We start from the raw sequence: 26,470 nt of genomic DNA, 5'->3' as shown, positions 1-26,470 counted from the left end.
TGGGGAGGTGCTGGGTGAGAAGGGAGCAAGAGAGAACGAAAAAGGAAGTGGGAGCTGAAAAAAAATTAAATTTAGCTGGCTGAGATATTGTAATGCGTTGATTTATTCCCAGTGTAATGAAGTTTGCAAACGAATAAACGCCCGTAGTGATTCACAGTATCCTACAGGAGTGTCAAGTGTTGCGGCCAGATTACTAATTTATGAAATACATTTAACGTAATGGGGTGATAGCACAAGTAAAAATAGAAGAGGAGGCAGAGGTGGCTGCCTTTTTTTTTTCTTCCCTGGAAATCCGTGTTTTCCCATGATTGCTCAGCTTCTCTTCCATGTTAATGATTGTTTATTTCTGAGAACGGTGGCTTATTTGCATGCATCTTTTTAGATATATAATCATGTGTGTATATATATGCATTTACATGGTTGCATAAGCCCCCCAGCAACTCCGTATTTGCCAGTGGCTGCAGTTTCTTGACCTCCAGTTTATGATCAGCCTCGTGTGAAGCAGCGGAGTGAGTGTACCCAGGACTGCAGTGCTGACCAGGATGCCCTTGGCATCCCTTGCTCTCCCTCTCCCCTTCGCGCTCTGTGCTGAGAACTCGACGGGAAAGTTATTTAAAATTTGGAAGAGAGCAAATCCGTTAATGCGAGATACATAATCTGGTAATTTAGCAATGATGTCTGTAAGGATGGGTGCCAAATGAGGAAGCGGAGAGATGATGTCCACTCATCTTCACAATTAATAACAGTCAGTGAAGCGGCTGGATACAGGATGGGAGAGAGGAAATGTTATCACTGAACTGCATTAAAGCCACAGACTGGATTTCATACACTTTGTTAACCTAGGCTCCCTCATTCATGGAGTACAAAAGGCACTCCATTAGGGAGACACTCTTTCACTAAGTTTTATTTGAGATGTTTGACCCTCTGGATTTAAGAGGCACAATTTGTAACAGCTTTTTATTATTATATGATTTTTCTGGCCCTTTGAGCTCCAGTGGCTAGTATGTTGTTTCAAAGTTATAGTCCTTGTATTTTAAGCTGGGCTGTGGGGCCTGAATGGCAGGCGGCGGAAGCTTAAAAGAAAAGACACGAGATTGATTGGGGGAGAAAACAACAACACAAAAAGCCGGAGTGAACTGGGGGAGATACAGAAAGGAACGTTTTCCCTTCTTTCACCCTGGGGGGGGGTTTGTGGCTGGCTGGGTGGCTGCAGCCAACCTGGGAGGCTCAGCAAGATGCGAGGCAGAAATTTTGTTAACATTTTCCTCTAAATGTTAATGGCACATTCAGGGCAGTTTACAAATCTACTTAAGAGTGAGTGCATTAGGAACTAAAATTACTGATCCATTCTCTCTTGTCCCCGACCCGAAAGGCAGCCGCTTGCAGAGATCAGATGGCAGAAGCACCCATTATGATTTTAAATATTGTCAGAGACGCCAGGCATTTTACTGGGGAAGTCTCTTCTCCTTTGGCTGACAGGGACCGTGTGTGTGCGCATGGGTGTTGGTGTGTCACACACACGCACCCATAGACAGTCACATTCCTACCTTCCGACGTTATATAAATATATATGATGATATCAACTGCTGTGTGTGCAAGTACTTACCTACACATATATACTGTGAGAGTGAGGGAAAATACATGTGTTGTGTATGTCTTAGGCACTGTGTACAGTATAACCATATATGCTGGGTTATTTGGGTAACTATGTGCAATAGATATTTCTATATCAGTTCCACCCCCCTCCCCGCAGCAAATGAGTGTGTGTGTACGTGTGGGCATTCTCAGGTTTATTGCAATTATATGTACATGCCTCTTTGGCCATATAAAATTCTAATTATAATTTGGAGTTACTATCTTAATTTTAGACCGAACCTTGTTTATTAGTAGGTTATTAAATCAGCGTGTTATTATGTTTGGTTTGCCTTTCATTCATCTGCACTGGATGATACCCTTTAACCTGGAGGGCCAGAGATGATTCCACTAGTGTGTGAAGTTGTCTATTGATTTTCTTGAATGAGAACAGTGGTGCGTTGCCGGCCAGTGGGTTGTAACACATGTGGCCACCCTTCTGCTGGAGTGTCCCTGGGAGATGAGTGCAGAAACCTAACCAGTTGTGTTTTCTTTTCTTTTCTGTTTCCTTGCAGCGTTTGGAGGGAGATGATGCTCCAGTAATTTTCCCCGCTCCTTTCCCAGGCATCGCTTTGCTTTCCTTCCAGGGAAGACCATTCCACTTGTGATCTTGCTGAGGAAAGAGACTCCGATGGACTTACACCGGGCAGCGTTCAAGATGGAGAACTCACCCTACCTCCCCAACCCACTGGCCTCCCCAGCACTGATGGTTCTCGCGTCCACTGCTGAAGCCAGCCGTGATGCTTCCATTCCCTGCCAGCAGCCAAGGCCTTTTGGGGTCCCTGTGTCAGCAGATAAGGACGTGCATATTCCCTTTACCAATGGCTCATATACTTTTGCCTCCATGTATCACCGGCAAGGTGGGGTGCCAGGAGCATTTGCGAACCGTGACTTTCCTCCATCCTTGCTTCACCTCCACCCTCAGTTTGCACCCCCCAACCTGGACTGCACCCCGATCAGTATGTTGAACCACAGTGGTGTTGGGGCTTTCCGCCCCTTTGCATCTACCGAAGACCGGGAGAGCTACCAGTCAGCCTTTACGCCGGCCAAGCGCCTGAAAAACTGCCATGACACTGACTCACCCCATCTGCGCTTCTCGGACGCTGATGGGAAGGAGTACGAGTTTGGCACACAGCTACCCTCCAGCTCCCCCGGCTCCCTCAAAGTTGATGAGACGGGGAAGAAGATCTTTGCTGTTTCGGGCCTCATTTCTGACCGGGAGACCTCCTCCAGTCCCGAAGACCGAAGTGACAGATGTAAGTACCTCCGTTGACTTGTTGGTTCTTCTTCAGCTGCGCCTTGTTGAGATACTCAACAGGTGATTGTCCCACAGTGCTGTGGTTCTTGCTGATGGCAGAGGAAAACCAGCCTTTCCTGTCTGCCAAGCTCAGCCACATGGTATTGCCTTGTCTCTTCTAAATGGACATTGACAGATTTTAAGGTGACATGCTCTTGAAGGAAACTTGTCTTCCAGCACACAGCTGGAGAGACGATGTTGACCATGCAGAAAGCTGTCTGTGCCCCAGTGCGAGGCTATAGGTGCTGCTACATATGTATGTGTAAACAGGGATTATATGTGTGTAATGAGTGATACAGCTGGAGTGTGTAGCCAGAAACTTTTCCAGAGCTTGCAGCAAACATGTACCCCCTGCTTCTTCAAGTATTCCTTTCTGACCTTTTCTTCATGCACACCATTCTTAGAGCAAATGCATCACCTTCAGGATTTGTGCCTCAGGTTAGGACAAAAGTGCCTTTTCCTCTGGTTAACTTAAGACTATTTCTGGCCACCAAGCTGCTTCTTTGAGACACAAACCCAAATGCATTCTTACAATTCAGTAATCTGTTTCCTGACATATGCAGTGTGCTTTCTCGGAGTGTTTCCCCCCTTTGGTGCCTGTTGAAAGGCAATGTGCCCTTTGGCAGATTGGTGGTAGGACTGAAGGAAACCAGTCCACATGTTCATGACTGTAACTCCCTGCTCCCCCATCACCTTGTCCCTTGCAGCATTGCCGACACAGAGGGGCAGAGCCGTTCTCCGGGAAGGGCAGGCTTCCAGGTTAGCAGAGCTGGGAGGTGACCCACGATGGGGAGTGGTCTGGGGGCAGCTGTGTGGTACCCCAAAGAAGAGCGCTAACTTATGATTAGAGTTTTCCTGTAAACCTAGACGTGTAGACCAAGAAGCAAGTGGTTTCCTTTTCACGTGGGTTCCTTTGTTCTGTTGAATTTTCTTCCTAGTGAAGAATTTTATTATTGTTGTTGTTATTATTACTATATTTTTTGCAAGGAAAACCTGCTGCCCTGCTTCTTCCTCTCCCTTTCAGACGTGGTTTTTTCTTCTCCCCTTTATGATGCCGAGGAGAGTAATAGAGACATTGTGGCTCTCTCTCCCCTGTCGGCGCTGCTTCCTCAGGCTGTCTCCTTGAATTAGGCACTGTGCTAACTTACCGGCGCTAAAAGGCATCTGCCTAAACCCAGCGTACCTTTTCAATAGAAGTCATCATAAAATCAACCTGCCTTGTAAATCCATTGCTCTTTGGTTTTGAAATATGCTGCGAGTGTGTCTTTTATGTCGCCGTTTGCGAGGGCAGGACGATTGCCACTGAAGGCAGAAGCCGTGTACTCCTCGCACTACAAATGCGATCTCTTATCTGTCTCCCCCCCGCTCCTTCTGATCCACCCCTGACTGTGCTACTTTTTGTGCCGTAAGCTCCTTTCATTGCTCAGCATCTCCTCTCCCTCCTTTTGGGTCCATAGGGGAAGCAGCTGTAGGTGGGAGCACGTATGGATGTGTATGTGTGTAAACCAGCAATATAATTATCCTGGGGGGTGGCAGGTGAGATGGCAAGGCTTGGAGACATCTTTGTCAATGCTCTTTCCCTTATCGATATAACCTGGCTGTGGAAATGAAGCTTGCTCAAAAGAATACTCTGGGAGATAGCAGCGGAGGAGCGAGTCCGCTAGCTAAATGAATTTAGAGCACATCAGCCGCTATGGATCTTGCTAGGAAAATCCTGTCAGATACCCCATTTAAAGAAGTAAATCTGCTAAATGAATTAGACCACATGGAGCGCAGCTGCGGACAGACGGACACATCCGCATCCACTGCTGTGCCTTGCCTTTGCCAACAGCGTGTGACCAACACGGGTCCTCTCCTTCCTGGGAGCAGTCAGGGCTTTGCACAGGCGCGTGCGAGAGGCGGGCATGGTGACACCTGGCTCCCCCACCGCCAGCGCTGCGGCAAGGGGTTTCTGGGGGAAGGCAGCAGAATAAAAACTTTGCAGGCAGCTTTGAAAACTTGGGCAGAAGTAGAAGGTGTTTTGTTTTGTTGATTTTCTTGCCCGTATTGTTAAATTTCTTGAAGATGCTTTGCTGCATGGCAGAGCCAAGCAAAAGCAACATTCCTGATATTTCATCAACACTAAATTCTTCTGTAACTACCAGGGCAGTGTACACTAAATACGTCTGTTGGCTCTGTATCATATTCCCATCACATATAGATACTGCACCATGGAAACTTCACTCCATTAACACAGCGAGTTTATTCGGTGTGTGCGTACACATGTATGGGTGTGTTTGCTGGAGGCCAAGAGAGTGAGTGGCGGAGCTTTGCAGAGGATCCTAATGATCTTTGATGTCGACCATCAGAAAATAAAAACTTCTGCAATGAGGAATTGCAGATATAATTGTGATCCTGCTTCATACTGACATTTGCATACATATTTTTGGAGTTTCTATATAAATGCATACTTTGGGGGGGTTGTTGTCTCTGAGAAGTTTTGTGGCGTCCTTGTGTAATTGTTACATATAACCCTTTGTAAAAACTGCCTACTTGTGCTACTGGTGGAGACTGTGTTGCAGGTAAGTAGCTGTAGGTTCTAGGTGGAAATGTAATATGGCTTTTCTACAACAGCAAGCAAGAAGTGTAAAATTTTCTTAGATCAGCAACACCTTTATGTGTCTAACGGGTGCTTTTCAGATTCGCAGAGCTCAATCCTTTAGCTGTATTTTTCAGATTCCTGAAAAGGTTTGTGTTACATGGAAAGTGAATGACTGTGATTGCACTGCATAGTCTTCTGTACCATTGCACAAAAGAACTGTTTTTGAGTAGCTCATTAAAATGTTTGGTTTACCCCATAGCTTCAATGGTGATTTTCTAAGAAACTTTCGTGGGGTTTTTTGGGTTGGTTTTTGTGTTTTGTTTTGTTTTTTAAAGAAAGGAATTCAATGCACTGAGTTTTAATTTTCCTGAAAAATAGGTTTATGCCTGAGATACTTTGTAGCAAAATGAGAATCCAAAGTCAGGCATTTTCTTCTCAAGGAGTGTTTGGAAGTTGCTGCATTTAGTCCTCTGCATCATGGGAGCAAAGTCTCATCTTCTTTTCACCAGTGGAGGAAATTTGCAGAATTCAGTAAAATTATTTGGGATATGTGCTGGTGTAACCCAGATTAGCACCTGGCCCTGTAAGATATGTATTTGTGCAGTAGACATTCCTCAGCCTTTTGGGTGAACTTTTCCTTGCTTTTAAAGCAGGGTGTTGCTTGCCAGCAGTACCCATACCCGTGCATCCCGGGAAGGGACAGCATCTCCTCTGGGGTGCATCTGGGTGGGAGTACGCTCCTTCTTACTCAGCAGATTGGTCTGAGATATCTGCATTTGGCCAAATTGTCTCTTGCTGTAAAATGCAGGTGCTCGGGAGATCCGGAGCGACGGAGCGTACAGGGAGCACATAGAAAAGCGGAGCCTTTCCAGGGAGCAGATGTAATGTGTGCTGGATGGGCCTGTTCTCTTAGGTGCTTACTGAGAAAAATAATGCCATTTGTTAGAGTTTAGGGGCTTCTTGTAAAGCATGTGTTAAAGACACTGGGAGACATATTTTATGGGTTTCCTTTAATAAGCGTACAATAGTTGAGATTCCTAGAAGGAGTGGAAATAAATGGCATGTTCCTTTCTGCAAAAGAGATCTATAGCCCTGTTTTAAAATCAGAAAAAAGAAAAAAGATCCCTGGTTTTATTCTTTGCTTCTAATAAAATCTGTCCTAATGGCCTGCTGTACCCTGTCACCATGGCATCGCTTTCGCACAAAGTGACAGGCAGGGGTCCATGCCGAAGCCCGGATCTCTTGCAAAGAGCTGGACCTTGTCAGAGTGGACACCTCTGCCATCCCCACGAGGCTGCCTGTGTCCCCAGCCTCCCTGGTCCACAGAAGATGGTTCCCTGTTGCTCCTTGGCCTTCATCATGTGTTGCCCGTGACTTCTTGTGGAGCACAGCCTGATGTGTCAAGGTGACCTTCTACATTCCAGCCACTGGCTCTTCTAGCCTCAGTTTCCCTGCTACTGCTGGTGGCTCTCACCTAGCTCCTGGTGTGCCCTGGGGACGCATGATGGAGGTGGTGAGCACGCTCCAGTCCTCGCTCCTCTCTTGGGACTGGTGGGTAAAGTGGGGGTGGTTTTATTAACGTTATTTTTATTATTATTTTTTATAATCATATTTAACCTTGGTTATCTGGGTACGGTCAGTTTGTCCTGCAATCAGCCTCTCCCCTACAAGAGAGTTTGTGCTCCATGTTAGTGAGCTCTTTGTTCCACTTCAGGGTTTTGAAGAACATCTCTAGCACGGACTTAGTTTTCCTTTTGAAACAACCATTTTTTTACTGATCAAATGTAAATCTCACTTCAGGTGATGAACATCAGGGCTATGATGACCACGGCTTGACTTCCTGAATAACATAGTGCTTTGAAAATCAGGCCGAGGACTGTCTCTACAGTCACCGACCCCATCAGACATGTGTGCATTGGGTTTTGTGTTTATGGGCTGGGACCTGTGTGGACCAGAGATGTATGTGTGTACATATGTACATGTGCTGCAGGGGAAGAAGGTTTTTCTTCTTATATTTGGTGGTAGAACAACAGGTTGGAGGGGTATGCACACATACACGTGTGCACACGTCTATTGCTTGCTCTCACAACTCTTCCTGCTGGGATGCACCATTTAGGAGGCCGGCAAAATTTGGGGTCTAATGGGAAGTGATGCTTTGTTGCTAATAATAATCAGCCGTGACCATGGGAAATTGCAAGCTTAACATTGCTTATGGAATGATGAAATAAATCAAGTGGAACGTTTGCTTTCTGCCATGCAGTGCCCTGCGTGGTGTAGGAGGAGTGAAGGAACAACAGTGGATTTTCTGAAGGGGTGGGCAGGCAGATGGGCAGTAGCAGAGATGAGGGCCGCGCATCCCTCCCTGTCTGACCACCGAAAACGCGCCGTCCTTGTGGAGCTAGGTGCACTGTGTGGAAGGAGGTCTTGGAGTATGCAGCAACTGCCTCCTTTTTTTTGCTTTTCTGGCAACAACCTTTCCACTCCCTCTGCAAACTGTTGCCGAGACTCCTTTCCATGCTGTTCGGCTTAATTGTCTTGTCGGGATAAAGAAATGTTTGAACAGTTAAAGTGGGGAAGGGCTGGTTGGGAGCAGCCCCTGCCGGCTGCGGGGCCATCTGGCCTGCCTTGGATCTGCCGGTCTCCAGTTTATATTTCTCTTTCTGTTATTTGGGGCTATCTGGCGCACTCGGAATACCTAATCACCATGGTGAGAGGAGGGATGGGGCTGCCTCCCCCGCCACCCCCTCCAGCCTCCCCTTCCCATCAATTGTCATGCAGAGCCCGGCCGGGGGGCTGTTCTGCTCGCAGCCCTCATTTGCTGTCCGCACTGGGCTCTCGGCAGAAGGATGGCTTTTAATTGATCGTTTGAGGGGGAGGGCTGGGGCTGTTTTCTCCTCCAAAATGTTTCCCCATGCAGCCGCTGCCATCCGGCCAGCTTTCGTGTCATCTCAGCCATGCCAGCGATGCCTTGTGCCCTTTCTCCTCCTTTTTGGACTCCCCAAGAGTTGGTGTCAGGGCTCCTAACTGCCGTCCTCAGAGCACCGAGCAACACCTAAATGCCATATTCATCCGTCTCCTGCTAGCGAGATGGGCACAGGCGCAGTAAATAATTATCACTCCTCTTTTGCCCCGTGTGTCTGAATGCTTGTGTGAGGATATTTATCGTACAATTGCAGGGCAAACTCCCCGTTTCGCTCGGTGTTTCGCATCAAAACCACAGCCCCCAAACCACTGGCCAAACCCTGTTTTTTCGAGAAAGATTTAATCACATTAAATCTTCAGTCCCATCGATCAGACTCGAATGCTGTCACAAAACTACGGCAGGAGGAGCGAAGGCAGACTTGGCGGCTGCCGTGCTGGGCTGGGGACCGGGAATTCCGACCTCGGGCCCGGCTCGGAGTCACGGTTTCCCAATCCCTAATGGGGATACAGCGATACCTCCCTCACGGCAGCGTGTGCCGCTTTGATATCTTCTGACAGAAGACACCAGGCAAGGGCAAAGTATTAGTATTATTAATATAGTACAGTTAGTAGAATATTATGAACTATTATAAATCATTACCGCTAAACTACAGTTATTAAAGGAAATGACCAAAGTGCACTTTGCGAGCCAGGATCTCTGACAGTTAAAACATTGTTTTATTATTTTACCTGCTAACTTGCAAAATTCAAGAGTTAGCAACAGTTTCCTGGTTGATCTGTGTCGATTGCATAAGGAATTGGGAGAAGTGGGGGGGAATGGACATACGTTTCAGGAGGGAGAGAATAAGCATTAGTACCGCTGTGATTTTTTTTTTTTAAATTTTCTTCGATAATTCGGAGGTCTCGAAGGAAAGAGACGTACTCAGACATGGGCCTAATCCTGCTCTGTAGGAGTGAAAGTCTTCAAGGCAATTATGTTTTTGTTTCTGGAATTCCCCTATGATAAAAATAAAAGTGAAGGTGTTTGTGAATTGTTGCTGGTTGTTTTTTGTTTGATATCATTTAGACAAGTCCCATTAAATGCTAGCAGCAGATTCATTTTCCCTCTTTGTTTGCCTTCCAAGGAATAGAAAACAGACATAATTATATTTTACATGAGACTGTAAGATTTCCTCTCATCTCCTTTTCTGGCTAATATCTGCAGCTATAAAATAAATTCCATTTGTGCATACATGGTGTTAGTCTGAGGTAAATAACTGTCATCTAAAATCTGCCTAACCTTAATCTGCATCAGGAGCACTATAGAGAACTGTACTCATTTGTATAATATTAAGCTTTATTTTTATTATGGATTTCTAATGCAAATTCATAGTGGAAGCAAAGTTGTTTTCTTTTAATACCATATTCCAAGAAAAGCAGCCATTGAAAGCAAATTGTGACAATTTTTATCCTGCGGTTCATGTCACTGGTGGTCTTCGATCACGTCAGTTTGCTTGATGGCCTATGAATTTTTCACCTCTCTTCTTCAGGCTGCAACAGCAGATTTGGGGACTTCTGAGGACATTTTTCAGCTATGCAAAGCCATTAAAATTCTTCAGGAATAATGGACATCTATTTGGGAAATTTAATGTGGGATCAAATTCCTATACAGCACCTCTGAAAAAGGGCAATGTGTATTTTTCTGTAGATTTACACATGTACGCTGTATATGTGCCTTTCTCCCCTTTCATGCAACCTCATTGTTTGCCCGCTTGGCTCTGCTGGCCTGTGTGATCCCTCTAAACTCACAGGTTACAGATATTTGGGGCAAATTCATTGCCCTGAATTAAGTTTTCTTTACATCTTAGTGCTGAAGTATTTTCCTGTTGCTGTTAGGGTATTTGTTGGGGCCAAACTGGCGGTCCTTCTCTGGGACCTAGCCCTCAAGTCAATGAAGGCTCCGCCTGAAGAAGGACCGTGGATTTTGGTACTATCTGTGTCTGTCCTCTTCTTTGTCTTGTCTTTTTAAGACATGGATGGTGGTTCTCATAAGCTTGGCGTTCTTCTTTAGCCATCACTTTCTCCTCTCCTTCAACTATTTGCTGGTGTCTTGAATTGTAGCAGTACCCAGAACAACAAGAAAGGGGGAAAAGCGATGCTGCGAAAGAATGGGGCAAAGAGAGATTTATTGTCTTAAATGTGGTTAACATGGGGAGGGAGTCCTGGTGACAGTAAAACTGCCCTTTGACTCCAGGTGTGGGACACCTATGCATTATTTCTCCTCACTTGGGACACTGTTCCTAATCAGTATTGTTTTAAAACCTTCCTTTTTTGGTAACTTGAAGCTGAGATCTGCTTTCTCACCAAATTGCAGAGCAAGAATGGTTTTATAACTTTTTCTTCTGAACACCAGGCTCTTCTGTAGTGGGAAAAGGAAGGCACTAAGTGTCTCTGGATACCCCTAAAAGGAAGAGCTGGAAACTGTGTCCTTGCTTTCCCCCAGCAGCACTGATTCTTAGTAACTGGCTCTTGCCAGAGTAGCAATATCAAATTTTTAATTTGGAAAGACCCAAGAGCATTTACGTGTGAGGTTTTTGCTCGTACAGTCCTACAGCCTTGCCTGTGCTTTGCAAATTCGCAATGCCGCAGCCCCGAGCAGGGTGAGGGCGGCAGGACGCGTCCGGCTGCAGGTGCTGGGCTTGCTGGCACGGCTGGTTTCCTGAGCGTGGGCTCGTTCCTTGGAAGGAAGGTGGAGCACTTTGCAGCTCTTTTATGAAAACTAAAGCAGAAAGCACTGGGGCGTCAGTCAGCAGGCAAGCAGCGTGCTGGCTCACCAAATGCAATAGGTTTTGTAACCAGAGCAAAAAGTGGAACTCGAGGAACTGCATTGACACACCCATTTCTTTCTATTGGGATTTTTGCTACTTTTGTTTCAAATTAAGATATTTTAAATTAAATTACTCAACCTTTTACTGTGATTTTGACATTGATTCCCTGCACTTGAAGAAACAACTTGCAAAGCCATTTAGTATGTGAAATTGTCTGTCTGTAACATCCCTCACTATAAGGAGGCATAGGATAATAATCCCTCCTCACAGAGAGCCTGTTTTGGCAGTTGTACCAGAATGGGAAAAGACCTGGTACCAGATTACAGCTCTGCCTTCTCCTCCAAACTTGCTTCCAATAATGAAGATGTCTTTAGGAGTTTTCTGTCCCAGTTCTGTTTGGGAGGACACTCTGCAAAATTCCCTATCAGGGGCCCCTGCTCAAGCCCCCCGTGCTGTGCCGGAGGCGATGTGAGGGTGTTTGTAAGCACGTGGGGAGGTAGGCTCGCAGGGGTGACTGGCGTCCTGGGTGCTGCACCACGGGCGGGGTGAGCGAAAGCCTTATCAGGGTGGCCTGGCTGTGCCGTAGCAGAGCCACCCTGCACCCGGGCCAACCTTTGGCCCGCGCAGGCTAGAGGGAACCTTGTCACCTTGTTGCTGTTTGCAGTGTGCAGGATCCTGCAAGGTCCTGGTGGCTGTGGATGGGTGGCAAGTGCCATCTTAGGTACCAGGTATCAGGGCAGGTCAGAGGTACCTGAGGGACCAAAGGCAAAGCACTGCAGCACCGTTGATGGTGCTGCAGAAGCCCGCTTCCTTCTCTTCCTTATTCTTCTCCTTGCAAATCAGTTTCATTTCCTATTACCAGTACTGTAGATTGGAGGTGAGCCTCCAGCAAAGTCCTTAGGCAGGGTGACAGCTTTTCCCTCCTGAGCTCTTGCCTTCAGCCTCCCCAAGGAGGCAGTTTGACCACTGGCCTTTCCTCACTGGGGAGATGAAGGAGCAATCAGTGACCTGGGTAGCCCTGCATGGAGCATGAGCAGAGGAACTTAATGGTCACAATCAAACAGTTGCCAGCCTGAGTGGATTCATACATCAGGAGGTGCCCCTTAGAACGGATAAGAGGAGAACGAGCAGCTAAACTCTTATAACCCTGCTTCTTTGCCTTCGGTTGTGCACTTTGCTCGGTGCACAGCCCTGTACAGAGCTGCTGGTGTTGCTCCTGTGGTGTCTGCTCGTGGGGCTGGGTGCCACTGCCTATGCAGCTCCCTCCTTTCTGCATATTTGGGTTCATGCACAAAAATGTTGCTCTCCAGGAGTCGTTTTGGTTGCTGAAGAGACATGGTGATCAGCAGCCTGCCTTTGCTCAGGATTTGGAGCTAATGTGTTCAGGGAAGTTGTACTGAAGGCACCTGGAGATATAGTAGTGGGGGAAGCAGGGAGTCTGCAGACCAGAAATGTAACGTCAGCAAGAGGTCCCTGAAAGAGTGTGAAGTAAAAAGGTGCTACAAGTTATTTCTGTCTTAATTTGGCCAATGTGTTGTGTCCAGTCCCATGTTGGGTCCAGGACTGAAATAACTATGATGATATTTGGATCGGGACTGGGATATACTGGAAAAAGTAAGCCGTGACAGTTTGCAGACCTCTGTCTCCATTAGCCAGAAGTAATGTTCCCACCATCTCATTATTTTCCCCTCTTAAAACGAAAACAACACGTTAACTGTGGAAACAGGGGAGGATTGTATTAGAGCAAGACAGAGCTGGGCAGAGAGAAATTGAACTGGCCTCACTTGCATGTAACTCAGATGCTGTGGGTGTTGTAGCCTGGGGAAGCTGTGCATGGAGTGGTCTGGATCAGGCCTTGGGTTTCACGGCACATCTCAAGGAAGAAGGGGCCTTAAGCTAAAAAATGCTTCACCTTTGGTCATCTCTTCAGGCACACTGCGCCCTCGAGCATGTGCGTCTCCCGCCTGGGCGCCCACCCTGGCGAGTGGGCACACCCTGGCGAAGGCGGGGGAAGGTTACCATGTCAATGAGAAACATCTGGGTCTGTGTCCTCCCACGTGTTGCCAGTTGTGTCTGCGTTGTTAGCTGCACCTGGGCAAAGAAGAAAAGGAAATCCCCAGCTGGTGTGATGGATTTTGCAAACCCTGCGAGGAGAAGGCAGTTAGACACCACTTGCTGATAGTCCCTCTGCTATGTACTCAGCTGGCTTACTGATGGTCAGGTGACCCAGGGCCCACGTTTTTTGCAGCTAAGGCAATGTGTGATCAACTCCTCACAAACCAATTATTTTGCTTCTGTTGCATGTTTCTAGCTTGACTGGTGTGGGGGTACTGAAGAGGAAGGGCATATCTATTGGCAGAGCTAAGCGTGCCTTCTCCTCGCAGCCACGCAGGGCAGGAAGAGGGAACGGCTGCCTGGGCAAAGCCCTGAGCGTAGCCTGTGCTTGTGCCGTGGACTCTATTGACCTTGGACAAGCAGAGCCATTTCTCATCACCCGTCTTTACAGCAGGGGTTACAATATTCTTGTAGCACAGCTGAATGCCGAGGGTGGTTGCGTTCACATTTTAGAGGTGCTCAGGTCCTAGGGCAGTGGTTATAGCCATGGTACCCGCATGGTTTGCAATCCTGCAGGACTGAAAAGGCTGTGTGGGGGGAGGGATGGAGGCTGGTTTAATAAACATTGCCATTGGGATTTATTCTGAAGAAACAGTTGTCAGATTTTTTTTTTTTTTTGGTGAAACTTGGATGAACAGCTGAAAACAGTGGCTAGGAACACTAGAGAAAGAACCAGAGGGAAAAATTTGGAGTAAGGTAGATAAAAGTGAGAGATAAAAGAAATAATGCAGGGAAGGATGAGTAATCGACATTCTTGGAGTCGAAGCACAGGCTCTGGCTTCCTTCCTGAGCAGTAAAATAAAATTAAAAAAAAAAAGTCTTTAGAACAACAAAACTCTGGACGCGCTGGTTTCCTTCCTGACAGGCCCAGCCTCGTGGTGTTTCGATGAGTCCTCATTGGCAACCAGGGCCGATCTAAAGGCCAAAGGCAGAAAGATCGAGGGGGAGGGAGAGGGATTTAACTCTTTGAGCTCTGCTGGAAAACCAGAGATGATCTGCTTTGTGTGGGTTCCTTTTGCCATCACTGGAGCACAGCAGTGTTCATTGTGGCTCAGAGGTCTGAGGCGTGATTGGTGCATCCATCCGGGTGCCTGGTCATAGTCAGATGTTATAAAACAAAAGTGAGTATTTTTAATACTTGAGGATAAAATTGCTTGGACTGTGCATGGTATGGCATGAAACAACAGCACCAATGAGCAGCGTGGGAGTGGACCGGCAACTCTTCGTAGGAAGACCCGACATGCTGCTGTTGCTGTCTCAGGGATGCTCATTTTACTCATAGCATCCAGTTTATAGCACAGTGCTTCTCCAGTGTCTTTCATTAGCACACTTCCCAGCTGGGAAGGAGCTGCTGGGTGGACAGGAGCCTGTTGTGCCCCAGAAGGCTCTGGGCAGCTTGCAAGGAGCCGGGAGTGCGGGAGGGGAGGCTGTGTGTGTGCTAGGCAGGTTGAATGGCTTGGGCAAAGCTTGTTTTGCAACTAACTCTCTGAGGCTCGCCGCTCTCCGCAGGGTTCCCCTCTCTGAAAGGTCGAAGCTACTTCTTAATTCTCAGCAGCTGACAAAATATTTATTTTCAGGTACTTAAAATATTATAATTTGAAGCGGAGTCCAGGGCCCTGGCTGGAGCTGAGCTTTTGTACTAACAGCTTCAGTGAAATGCCTTTTTCCTCCTACAACCTGCCAACAAATGCTTGGAAAATAATTGTGGGACAGTCATCCCTTTAGTGAGCAGATCAAGTAGATTTGAGACTTGCCAGAGACTTTCAAAGGACAGGCCAAAGGTTCAAGTTGTTGCCAGTTCTATTTGTCTTAGCCTTTATACTTACTTTTGTGTCATTAATTTCATCAAATGTCTGTGGGTAAAAGGCACCCAGCGGGCTGCTGCTTTTGCTGAGCTCTCTGGGTGTACTTGGACACCTCTCGGGAAATGAGCCCACCTTTTTGTCTGGGGAGAGAGATTAAACCCACCACAGCTGTAGCAGAAAGAGGCTTATCCACCCGCACGCTTGTGATAACCTGACATGGAGATGGCTGCCCTGGGGGAGCAGTAGTCATGAACTACTGGTGTCCTTTCTGCAGCCCTTTTTAAGCAGGTTTTGCAGGGAGATGTGTGTATGAATGATGCTCCCTCAGTGGCACTGTACCTATAGGACCTATAGAGACCTGCAGAAATAATGTGCCACACTTGGATTCTGTGGAAGTTACTGAAGTGAGGGCTCAGCAAGTAGAAAAGGTGAGCAGAGGCCGACCAGAGGGGAGCCCAGCGCCCCAGGTACTTTTTGGGATGCTGGCAGCTCATTCTGTTGGTTTGGGTAGGCAGGGCATCTCTGTTGAGCTGTCTGCAAGGGGTGCCCTTGCTAGAGTAACAACTCTGCTGGCACTGTCCTCTCCTGGGGGCCGTGCAGCAAAAAAACAGCAGGGAGGAGGCTGTTTTCTCAGCAGGATCCCTGCAGGCAGAGCTTCCCTGCCCTTCTCTTGTGTTCTTGTGCGGCAAGCCTCTTTTCTTGGTGCTCCCATTGCTGCCTACATCCTGACAGCTGCTTTCCTACCCTTTCTGCCCCAGTGCAGCCGGCCAAGCACGTTAATTTTTCGGCAGAAGTGTTGTAATAATTAGGCGGCTCGTCGGAGGGTTTAGCAGTACTTAACCAGATGTGAAAAGACTTGTCCCATGGTCCCTGCTCTCTCACTGGGCTCCAGCCAGCTGCCTTTTCCCGCCTGCTCAGGTTGCCTAGAAAGGGCTGCAGGAGATCTCCCTGCTGCCCTGGCTCCTCTTGCCTCTCTTCTTATGCTAAACACTCATTTGTAAAGGAGAAGGAGGGAGGGTGGAAATCCTTGGGCTGTTTGGGAGAAGAGCAGCGAAGAATTAAAAGCAGACACCTGCAGCGCTCACAGTTGAGACCTGCACCATTAACTCTTCCTAGGGCAGCATCCCCTGGGCTTGTGGCCCGTCTTTTGGTCCCTGGCTGGGCTGCGCGGCAGGATGCAATGGCTAGGGTGGGTGGTGGTGCTATTCAGGGCCCCTGATGGCTTCTCGCTATATATCATCTCTATCAAGTTATATGTATATATTTTTTTTATTTATTTATACATATGTTTTATTTATACATATATAAAAATAATCTCCATCTCCCCTGCCTCAGTTTCCCTCCCTGTGGGGACAATGCTGTTTCCCTGTCCACCGTGCTCTCTAAGCATTTACACACAAGGCAGTATTATTATCACTAACGTGGTCATAAAATGAGGTTGTAGTAAACTGTATTGTCTGCCTAATCCATATTAATGGGAAAAACTGTTGGAGACAGGATATTGGCCTGGATGGCCCTTGGACTGAGTCATTCTGACAATTCTTACATTTCTATGGTAAAGTTTTATAAATACACACAGGCACCGTATATTACCTTTAAAAAAAAATCTATATACAACCTATAGGTTTACGGTTATAGAGAGAAAAGACGTATTAAATCAGCAAGACCAAGGGAGCAGACAAGATATAAAAATGATACTGTATTATGCCAGAACTTATTGAAAATCCCAATGCATCTTTTTTTTTGTGTAAATGGTAAATTCTTTTCTACATTCTGAATTTGTTTCTTAATGTGTGTCACGTACCAGAATAGTAGCATGGACACAGTTGCAAATACGGTATGTGTTTTATTGTGAGTATTATACTGCAGAGCAGAGTAAGGGTGTTGAATATTGCAGTCAGTTATATACAGCTGTAAATGGGAGCTACCTGCTGTTCTGTATACAGCGAGCTGCATATTTATTAGTAAATACCAGACTAGGTAAAATAAAAATAAAGCAGGAAGTTGTATTAAAGACTTCAAGGTTTAAAACTAGTTTGAACAAAGCTCTTGGGATCCCACTGCAGTGAACGGTCTTGCATTTTCCGACATTAAGCCTTTTTCATCTGATTTTTCTAGTTCTGTGAATTCGAAAGCCTCTGCTGAACTCCCTCGCTCATCAGTTTGTGGAATAATTCATACATGTTTCAAAGCAGGGTAAAGATTGGGTTTGGGGCTGGAGAAATTGCGTGTCAGCTCCTTCCCTGGTGTAGCTCCAGCTGAACACATCAGAGTAGCTCTGATGGGTGAAATACTGAGGACCTGTGGTTTGGGGGAACACGCGAGAGCATGTGTGTCACACGTGTGTGTGCACGTAACACACAGAGCCACAGGCACTTTGTGCCTGCAGCAGGAAGGCCAGTTTGTGGGAGGAAAGCAAACCCCACGTTTTCTGGGGTGCTTGCAGGCTTTCTGACTGACAGACACCTCTCCGGAGATAAAGGCATCAGGGCAGAGCGTGGACTCCAAAATGAGCAATGGCTTCTGAAATACCCGAGTGTTTAACCTAGAGGGAGCTCTCTTACATGAAGAATGAGGCTATTGGCACAGCTTGCCTGAACAGCTTTTAGCGTGCGTATCTTTAGCAAACTTCTGTCTCCTGCATCCTTGGCTTGCGCTTCTGGGTACCACATTTCCCTGGGCTGATGTACGGAAGGTTGGAGAAGTCCTGTGGGTAACTTCTGCTATGCAGGGACCAGAGTGGGAGCCTCGCTCAGTTTCCAGAGGTTGCTCCCCTTGGAAGTTGATGGAGATTTCTTCTGGCAATAGCGTTTCTTCTACTTTTTCTGCTCCTGGTAGTGCCGTTGCACCTCGTGGATTAGTCACGGCTGTCGGGGTGCCAGGCACCTGCTCCCTGCTCTGCCGGGAGGAGGAAGAGCTCCTCAGTGGGGTAGAGTGTTTTGTTGGCTGCTGAGGGTGCTGTTAGCGGGCTGATTCACCAGAGAGATATTTATATGCTGGTCTGGGGTGGCTTAGTTGCTCTCTTTGTGTCTTTCCTTTTAAATGGCTTTATATACCTCCATCCTCCTCGGGGTAGGTCCAGCTGCCTAAATACAAAGCCATGATGTTTTGGAGTTAGATGAACTGGTATTTCCTTTCCTGGAAGCTGTGTGGTGCTGGAGGTGACACAGATGGATGATACAATGATGCTTGCCCTTTGCAGGGACAGATCCAGCTCTGACCTGGTGTGAGTCTTTCAAATTAGGGGGGTCCTTCTCCCGCGGGTGGGTGCGGGAGCTCGCAGTCGGGGCCCCTGGGCAGCCTGTCTCCAGACACCGCAACACATCAGGGAGAGGTGTGAATGGGCTGACAGGGAGCTTGTAGCCTTGTGTACCCACCACAGCAGGGCAGGGGGGATGTGGCTCTCCAGAGGCAGCAATTGTAGCTCTGCACCTCCAGGCCACCCACTGATTTAACAGAGTGAAAGAGAAACTTGCTGAAGTACTGGGGCAGAGGTCTTAGAGAGCTGACAGTGCCTGAGATGTCATTTAAAAGGAGGGCTGAATAAAAGCAGGCCTGTGCAATTCTTTCCTGGTTCCAGAAAGCTCCTACCTGGGAGCGGTGGGCCCAAAGGAACAGCTTGATGGTGCTGGGGTCAAGGTGGAGGTATTGAGGGTGATGATGCTGCCCTGTTCCTCCATCCCGTCCCCTGGCAGTCTGGGTCCCCATGGTGGCTGCATTTGCCCCAGCAAGCAGCAGGAGGGTGACACTCGCAATGCTGGGGGCCCCGTGGCGTCCTTGCTGGAGACCTCTCTCCCCAGGGCAGTCTCCCTGCCTCTGGCACTGTGCTGGTCTTGAGTGAAAAAAGAACCACCCCAAAAAGCAGAAAGGGGAGGTTCATCCAGCCTGGGTATGCCTGTGGGGAGCATGGCCGGGAGAAGCTGGGAGCTGAAATCCAGCCTGCCAGCCAGAGCAGGCTTTCCCAGCCACAGCCCAGTATCTTTCTGGGGCCAGTCTAAGCTGCTTGGCACGGTCTGTCTGTCTTCTTCCCATTCTCACTTCTAAGAGGCTTAAGAGTCCAGAGGACTGAGGGGGCTCCTCTCTCTTTTGCAGCCCCTGCCTTAAGGAGTTTACTTTATTAAGCTGGGCAGGGGGCAGAGGAGGAGGGCAGGGGTCCTTTCCCCTCCAGCACACCGCTCGCCAAGAGCCACAGCATTGTCAGCTCCTCACATAGGCATCCCCGGAAGCACAGGAAAGATGCGGTGTGGTGGTGCTGGTGGCGGCACTGGGGGCAGCTGCTGCTCCTCGGATGCTTCCCTGCTCTCCTGGTCTCTCTAGGCAAGGGCTGGATGTTGTTTAATTAGCTTATTGTCTCACTCGTGCCCCTGCTGACCTACCCTGCTCCTCCCCAGCTCTGTGGATGTACTGACTAACATCTTGAAAGGAGGATGAGGGAGCCTAGATGCAGAAAAGAGAAAGGCCAGAGTTTCCGCAGGAGAAAGCAGAGATGCTGCTGGAGTCTTTCTGGAGAGTTTTTATAGCAGAGTTCATGGAGAGCTGAATTCAGCCTTTCAAATACCTTGACCCTGGTGTGCAGGGTTGGGGTGATCCCCACTGTCTGGCAGTTGGGCTGCATTAAAAAAGTGGTGCAGAGAGGCAAATCTGGGGGGGGGAGGGGGAAATTAAGGACAGATGGAGTAGGACAGCACATATTTTCCTGAGGGTGCTTCTCATTTTGTTGTTTTTTTTGTTGTTGTTGAACGAAGGAGTTTGGGGAAGGAAAGGGCATGTGTGAGGGTAAGGAGTTGAATGGGGAAGGTGGTTGGAGGGAAGAAATGGAGAACTAAAGCACCTTTTAAATTTAATTTTTAAAGAAAGGCTTTGCACTAACTTTTCGTGTCTTCAGTTCGTAGCGCAGTCTGTGTTTTTCCAGAGAGGGCAAGGAGAAGTGTGAGCAGCAGAGGCAGAAGTTACTTTGATTCAAGCCATCAATTTGGCTTGAAAAATGCTGGAGGAAAATAGGTGAGATTGGAATAAACACTTTTCCCGGGCGTGACTTCTTCTCTCTGTGTCTCAAATGATGCCCATTCGTTCCCCATTCTCACTGTCTTTGCTTTGCTAGCTAGCAAATCATACCTGAGCCTCCCTGTCCATCCTTCCCTTTTCCACGTTGGCATGAGGAGATTCTGGGAAGCAGCTAATTGCAAGCATATTTTCCCTGGACTTCTAACGAGGTTAGGGGATGCTGCAGGAGGGAGAGCAGGATGAGTAGGCACAGCTGGCTTTGGGGTCTCGGCAAATTTATCTGGACGTTAATAGGGCCCAGGCTCCACCCCATCCCGTTTCTGTCTTTGACAGGAGGAAGCTGCACAGCTGAGTACAACTCTCATGAAATTCAACTCCATGAGGGCTTGTCCAAGTGTGGTTAGAAAAAAACCCCTGTTACTCTAATGGTTAGCTTTAAAGAAATCTGTTAACTCTAGGAAGCAATGAGAGAGCTCAAAGCGCTGTCCTTCAGGGCTGCTTCAAGTATTAGAGTGGCAGACCAGTCCTTGCGAATCCTGAAGTAGCAGCTATTAGACGTAAACTCTTGCAGCGATGGGTCTACCCAAGATGCCCAAATTGTGCCTTTAAAAATGATGCCAGGGTTGGTTTGGTGCTTGTCCTGTGGCTGTGGACGCAGACTGTGTTGTGGCTGTTGACTGAAGTGCATTATCTCACCTCAGTTGTCCTGTGTGCTGGATGAAGATGCATTGCATGGGAGCAGTGAGGGCAAAAAGAGTCCTGCTCCCCAAGCTGTGCTGCAGCTGAGGGTGCTGCTCGGCAAGGGTGGTCCCAGCCCTGCCTTCCTCACCTGGCCTGGGCAGCCCGGGCACTTGCAGTGCAAACACAATCCAGATTGTCTCTGCTGCTGATGAGGTGACTGTAGTGTCATGATGTTGCTCGCACAGGCACCTTGGTGAAATGCCTGTGATAGGGACTGTGAATGTCCCTGTGCAGCAGAAATGCTGCACCTCCTCTTCCTCTCTCCCTCGTGGTCCCAAGTCCATGGCCCAGCTGACACCTGCTGTTTGATTGTCTAGCTACAGCAGCCTTTTTATTCTACATCCAAGTTTCTTGAGAGTGAGTTCCCTGCGGGTCTCTGCTCTTTGCCCGACACAAGCAGCCCTCCTTGTGTGTTTGACCTTGTACAGAACATTAGTTTTACATTTATGAGCCCCAAGGGAGGTGGGTGGCTTCCCCGGAGCAGAGCAGGTCCTGTGTCCTGTGCAGGGTGGCGTGGAGGCAGCTTTAGGGGGTGCTGGTTTCTCATCACTAATTCCCACCAGTCGTTGGCTGTTTGGAGTGAAATGCTTTGGCTCCTGAGGAATTCCTGGAAATCTCAAAGGGTTAAAAAAACCCGGCACTACTGAGTTGTATCTAGCATGATCTTCCCCTTCTCTTTACCCCCTTCCCCTCTTTCACCAGTCAAGGGAGAGCATTAGCCCAAGATGCTGTAGGTGCATGAAAACAGGCTGATTTATGTTAAATGAATTCTCAGTGCTCCATGTTGTCACCAGTGACTGTCTCACTGTTCATGACATGGGGATGAGAAACAAACTGCTCTTCTGTCCCATGAGACACTGCCTTTATACCTAAAGATATTAACAGTGCAGAGAAAACCAGGAGCAGCAGCCTGCAGGGAAAATGGAAAGGACTTAATATCCACAGCTTGCAAAACGAGAGCAGCTCAGGACATCAGTGTCGGCTGCTGGAGCCTCAGAAGTGGTGGGAGTCTCTGTAGGAAATGTGTCCAGGGATGAAAAGGCTAGGACTGGGGGGATGGCTGTTGTAGCCTGAGACTGCTTTCAGAGACAATCTGGGACCTTCAGTGGCTCAAAGTAACTATTAAGAGTCCTACACATATCTGTTGTGTGTCCCTAATAAAAACGTACCCCCCAAATGAGGAGGCGGGCAGGCGATGGTGAGTGTGTCCTGAAGGCACTGAGCAAGGCAAGCAGAAGAAAGGCTGTCTTCTCCTCGTGGCCTGGAACAGGTTATCATGTGGTTGCAGGTGCAGGAGAGGCTGTGGAGAGGTTGTCCCCAGGTGACGTGCCAGGGCTGGGGGGTGATAGAGTGCTGTGGCCGGCATAAGCCAGTCTCACGCCATCTCTCCATGGCTAATCTGACCTGGGACAGATCTCTGAGTTAGCGTCATCTCTCTTCTGCGGGACAGAGGGGTGACGATCAGCTGCATAGCTATGCTCTGCCCCAGGCAGAAGGGTCTGGCTTGGTGCTGGTGACTGATGGAAGTTTGCAGATCCCTGCATGAACGTGGGTGTCACTGGCTTCGTCGCCCTTGTCTTCCCGCACTCTGCCCAGGGGGCCAGGCAGCTGCGAGCAGAGGAGTGAGGATGCTGTCGGCTGCTGCCCGCTACCCGGTGGCCCCTTTGGGCCCTTTTGTGACCCTCAGTAGGTTGCGACCTGCACTCAGAAAAGCGCTGCTTTAGATCCAGTGTGGCTGGTGAGCAAACGGGTGACGAAACCCTGCCCAGCAGTGTCCAGCTGGGAGGGGAGGACCAAGGCTCAGGCATCCCCAGCAAACAGACTTTGAAAAGGCCTCCTTTTCTTTCCATAGATGTGTTTTCAGCTCTCCCCTAGACTTTAAATTTAAAAGGTCTTTGCCTGGTAAGTCAGGAGAGATGTAACTTTGGCTTGCAAACTTTGGGCTTGATTTAAATGAGGGCAGAGCTTTAAAAATAAATCCTTCTTCCCCTGCTTCCCTAAGATACATCCAGGTAGGATGTGCTCCACACTGGCTTAATGCTCCAGTTTAAAGAGATAATTTTGTCCAAAGCCACCCTTCTGTAGGAGCCTATAATTAGCAATTAAAGCACAAAAAATATTTCCATCGAGTGACTCCTAAATAAATGCTTGTCACTGCTGATCAGAGTTGGTTTATTTCCATGTGTGTTTTCCTTCCTTCTTTTTTTGTATAACTTACGGCCCTGTAAATGCTCAGCAGCTGTTAATATGATTCTGTCGATACGTTTACCATGGTGATTTGGCTATATTTGGCGAGCGTGTGAAGAAATCACTCACTGGTTAGAAGGAGGAAAGACAAGCTGTCGATATCAAGGGAGAAATGCTAATAACCCCGGTGACAAATCATTCCCGGGAATCTCAAAGGGTTAAAAAAAAAAGCACCAGCACTTCCCGGAGAGAGGGGCCTTGGCAAGTGAAGGTGACTCATCAGGAGCTGCAGACACCAGCTGTCATCTCTAGCTTCTCCTGTGCTTAATCACTTCACTTTTCTAAAGAAATATTTTGTTCTAATTCAAACAGACCTGGGGTTATTTGTTTTTTATGAATTATTTACTGGTGAGGAGAACCTCTTGAGGTATCCATCTTCACTCAGAAATAAGTGGACTCTCAGAGCCGGCTGCAGCACTTTAAACCATGCAGTCCCCTCTGTGATGAGCCTTTTTTTTTTTAAACACCCACTGAAATCCAGAGCAAGCCCCAGAAAATAAGCTCTGTCACATGGGGCCATACTGGAGGGAACACACACAGACTTTGGTCTTACCTAGTTGCACTTTGAAAAACCTCCCTGCTTGTAGGTGTGGGGCGGTGATGCTCCAGGTGACCCTGTGACTGCCACCGGTTTCCCAGCGTGGAGGTGGAGGTGCGTCTCCGTACCTGACATGCTCCTGGGTGGGTTTCTGTAGCAAGTACCTGCTCACCATGCACAAACCAAGCGCACAAAGGGGCTTGTGTGTGCCACTGACCCCCGCTCTGGGCATTGACACCCTTCAGCTCCGGGTGATGTTTCTGTTACTTAATAAGCCCATGACCAAATTGCACCTGGCAGTTCTTGGCTTCTGCTCTTTGCACATTTATAGCTCTTCTAGTGGCAACAGGAGCTCATACGACATTTTGCAGTCCCAAAAGGTCTGATCCAGCAGCCATGGAAGTAAATAAATGGAAAAATTTGCACTGACTGGATTGGGTATCAGATTAGTCCCTAAATGTTAGCTGATCTGCTTTGGGGTTATGACAGACAAATATTGCCCCACAGTTACTGCTACAGAAATAATCGATCTGCCTGTCTTGGATATGTCTAGGCTGCCTATCATCACTGTAATATCTAAGTGAGTGTTACCTCCCAGGAAGGCTGTGCCTGACCAAATAAGTTGCCTTTTCTTTGTATGGTCTGAGACCAGAGAGTTCAGTTTTCAGCGTATTTAAGATCATTTCTATTTGGCACTTATCTGCTCCACAGGATATTGCTACTTGACTGCAATGTCCTTATTACCTACTTCTTATATTTCATTTAGAATTCTTTTTTTTTTTAATTTATTTTTTACTGAATAAATAACATGATCTTTAAATAAATGACTTGGTCCTTAAAACAATTTAGACAGGCAAAGTGCCTTGAGTGTGATTTAGCTTGAGTGGTGTAAGTCGCGTGCTTATACAAGCTGCAAAAATGACAGGAAAGATAATCCCATCAGGCAGTCTGTAAAACAGAACAAGCCTTGAGAAGGGTTTTCTTGTATACAATTACACTTAGAGAGAAAGGTTTTCTTGTATACAATTACACTTAAAGACATGGGATGAGGAGGAAGGGGATTCAGGACTTGGGGAGGCTGAAAGAGGCAGCTGGTTGTGTCCTAGACGCTTATATGCACTAAGGCCCCTTCATGCGAGTCACCGCAGCCTATGGAGGCTGGAAAGGAGATGGGCACAGCGTTGCAGAAAGTAGCTCTGGTGTCCCACCAGTGCAGGTTTGGCTACATGGCTTTGCACTGGTGCCGGCTGCAGCTGTTGGTGTATTGCAGACCTGCTGGGAATGCGATAGGAGCATGCTGCATGGTGCAGCCTTTCCTCCGTCCCATCCGTTATGTGCAATGAGGCATATTTTAGCCTCATTTCAGGGCTACTCTTGTTTGAACCAGAAGCCTGCAGCCTGCCAGCTGCCCCTGTGCACAAGGAACAGAAGTGCCCAAAAGTCTCCTTTGTGCCCCATTTCTGTTCAGAGAATAGAAACATCCCCTGGAAAATAGGATGCATGAAAGCGATGGCTTTACTGAAGTCAACAATATATTTGCTTTTGATTTCTCAGTTGTTTTTTTTTTTTCCTTTCAGAAGACCCTTTAAACAACACTTTTTTTAAGGGGCAGTTTTGACACCCAAGCCTCTTCTTCCTGCCTCCTTCCACCCCCTCCTCTCTCCAGTCCACACAATATGCCAGGTTCTCTCTCTGCTCCCCTCCCGGTGCAAAGATAAGATGTTTGGAGTAAGAGTTTTGTGCCATATTCATTAGTGATGTGTAAGTTAGCAGAACTGAGGACTTCTTTGGGATTTTTGCCACTTACTGTGAACTCTGGCATCCTGCTGTTTACCAAGCAGAGGCTGCTGGAAGGAATGAGATACAACTGAGGTTCACTTCTGAGCCAGTTTCTTGCCTTTTTTCTTATGTGAGAAGTTCTTGACTCCGTGTTGATTTTCTTGAGATCGTGTTTATTTAAATCAGGATAATAATCTTCCAAATATACCCTAAAATTATATAGCCATATAAATCCTGTCATAATATGTTCAGTAAAACTGTCAGGTGATCATTCTTAATGTAAAATGAGACCTTTTCATTTTCATCCAGTCAGTTAGCACTAAATTAACTCCTTGGAACAGGCTCAGAGTCATTCATTTGAGTAAATACCCCAGTTATTTATTGAATATACAGCATTGCTGTCTGTGTTGGGGCTGGGAGCGAGAGGCTCCTGTCCTTATCCCAGCTCCAACAGTGGTCAGTCAGGATGCTTCAAAAGCTCAGTAACACCCACACAAACATTCGTTTTGCTCTTTATCTCAGTGCAGCCGATTCCCAATGATGGGTTCAAGCCGTGGACTAGGCTGCAAGCAGGACTCCTGATCGGCTGCCCTGGCAGCAGCCCAGGAGCAGGAATTGTCCCCTGCTGGCTCTAGTGCTCAGGGACATGGGCAGGAACCATGTCTTGGCATGCAGCTGAGGATGCTCTGCTCCTTGGAGGAGGGCTCTGACCTGTTGGAGTGGATCTGTACTCCTCAGTCACCTCATCTCAGAGCACCTTTTCTAAATGATCATTTTCCCCAACCTTTTCGATTCCTAACCATGATAGGTCTTCTAAACCTCCAGCCAGGAGCTGGTCTTGGCACATCAGGACCTCTGTCTCCTCCACTTGGGATGGAAAGGTGCCAGCCAGTGTGGGAGAAGTTTGCTGGGGGGTTCACCATGCATGCCTGTTTGGAAGAAGCATTCAGTCTACTGCTGGAGTCCTAGAAGGGCTGTCACTGAGATAAAGACCCTGAAAGA

At 47.7% G+C, this 26,470-nt stretch overlaps 1 protein-coding gene across 3 annotated transcripts in view; it reads left to right on the top strand.

The window, feature by feature from the left end:
- Positions 1 to 2,201: 2,201 nt before the first annotated feature.
- Positions 2,202 to 26,470, top strand: part of RNF220 (ring finger protein 220) — a 225,565-nt gene continuing 201,296 nt past the window's right edge. Inside the window, exon 1 of one of the 3 annotated variants that reach the window (XM_064455249.1) lies at positions 2,202 to 2,888. In XM_064455249.1, the coding sequence (XP_064311319.1) occupies positions 2,264 to 2,888 (625 nt within the window). In that variant the 5' untranslated portion in view covers positions 2,202 to 2,263. The remainder of the gene's footprint in view (positions 2,889 to 26,470) is intronic. The other 2 variants (XM_064455251.1, XM_064455250.1) reach the window with 2 other exon arrangements.

Source organism: Phalacrocorax carbo, chromosome 6 (genome assembly GCF_963921805.1).
Source record: "Phalacrocorax carbo chromosome 6, bPhaCar2.1, whole genome shotgun sequence".
Classification (NCBI taxonomy): Eukaryota; Metazoa; Chordata; class Aves; order Suliformes; family Phalacrocoracidae; genus Phalacrocorax; species Phalacrocorax carbo.
The sequence above is the reverse complement of the archived record's forward strand: the minus strand, read 5'-3'. Positions and strand labels throughout refer to the sequence as shown.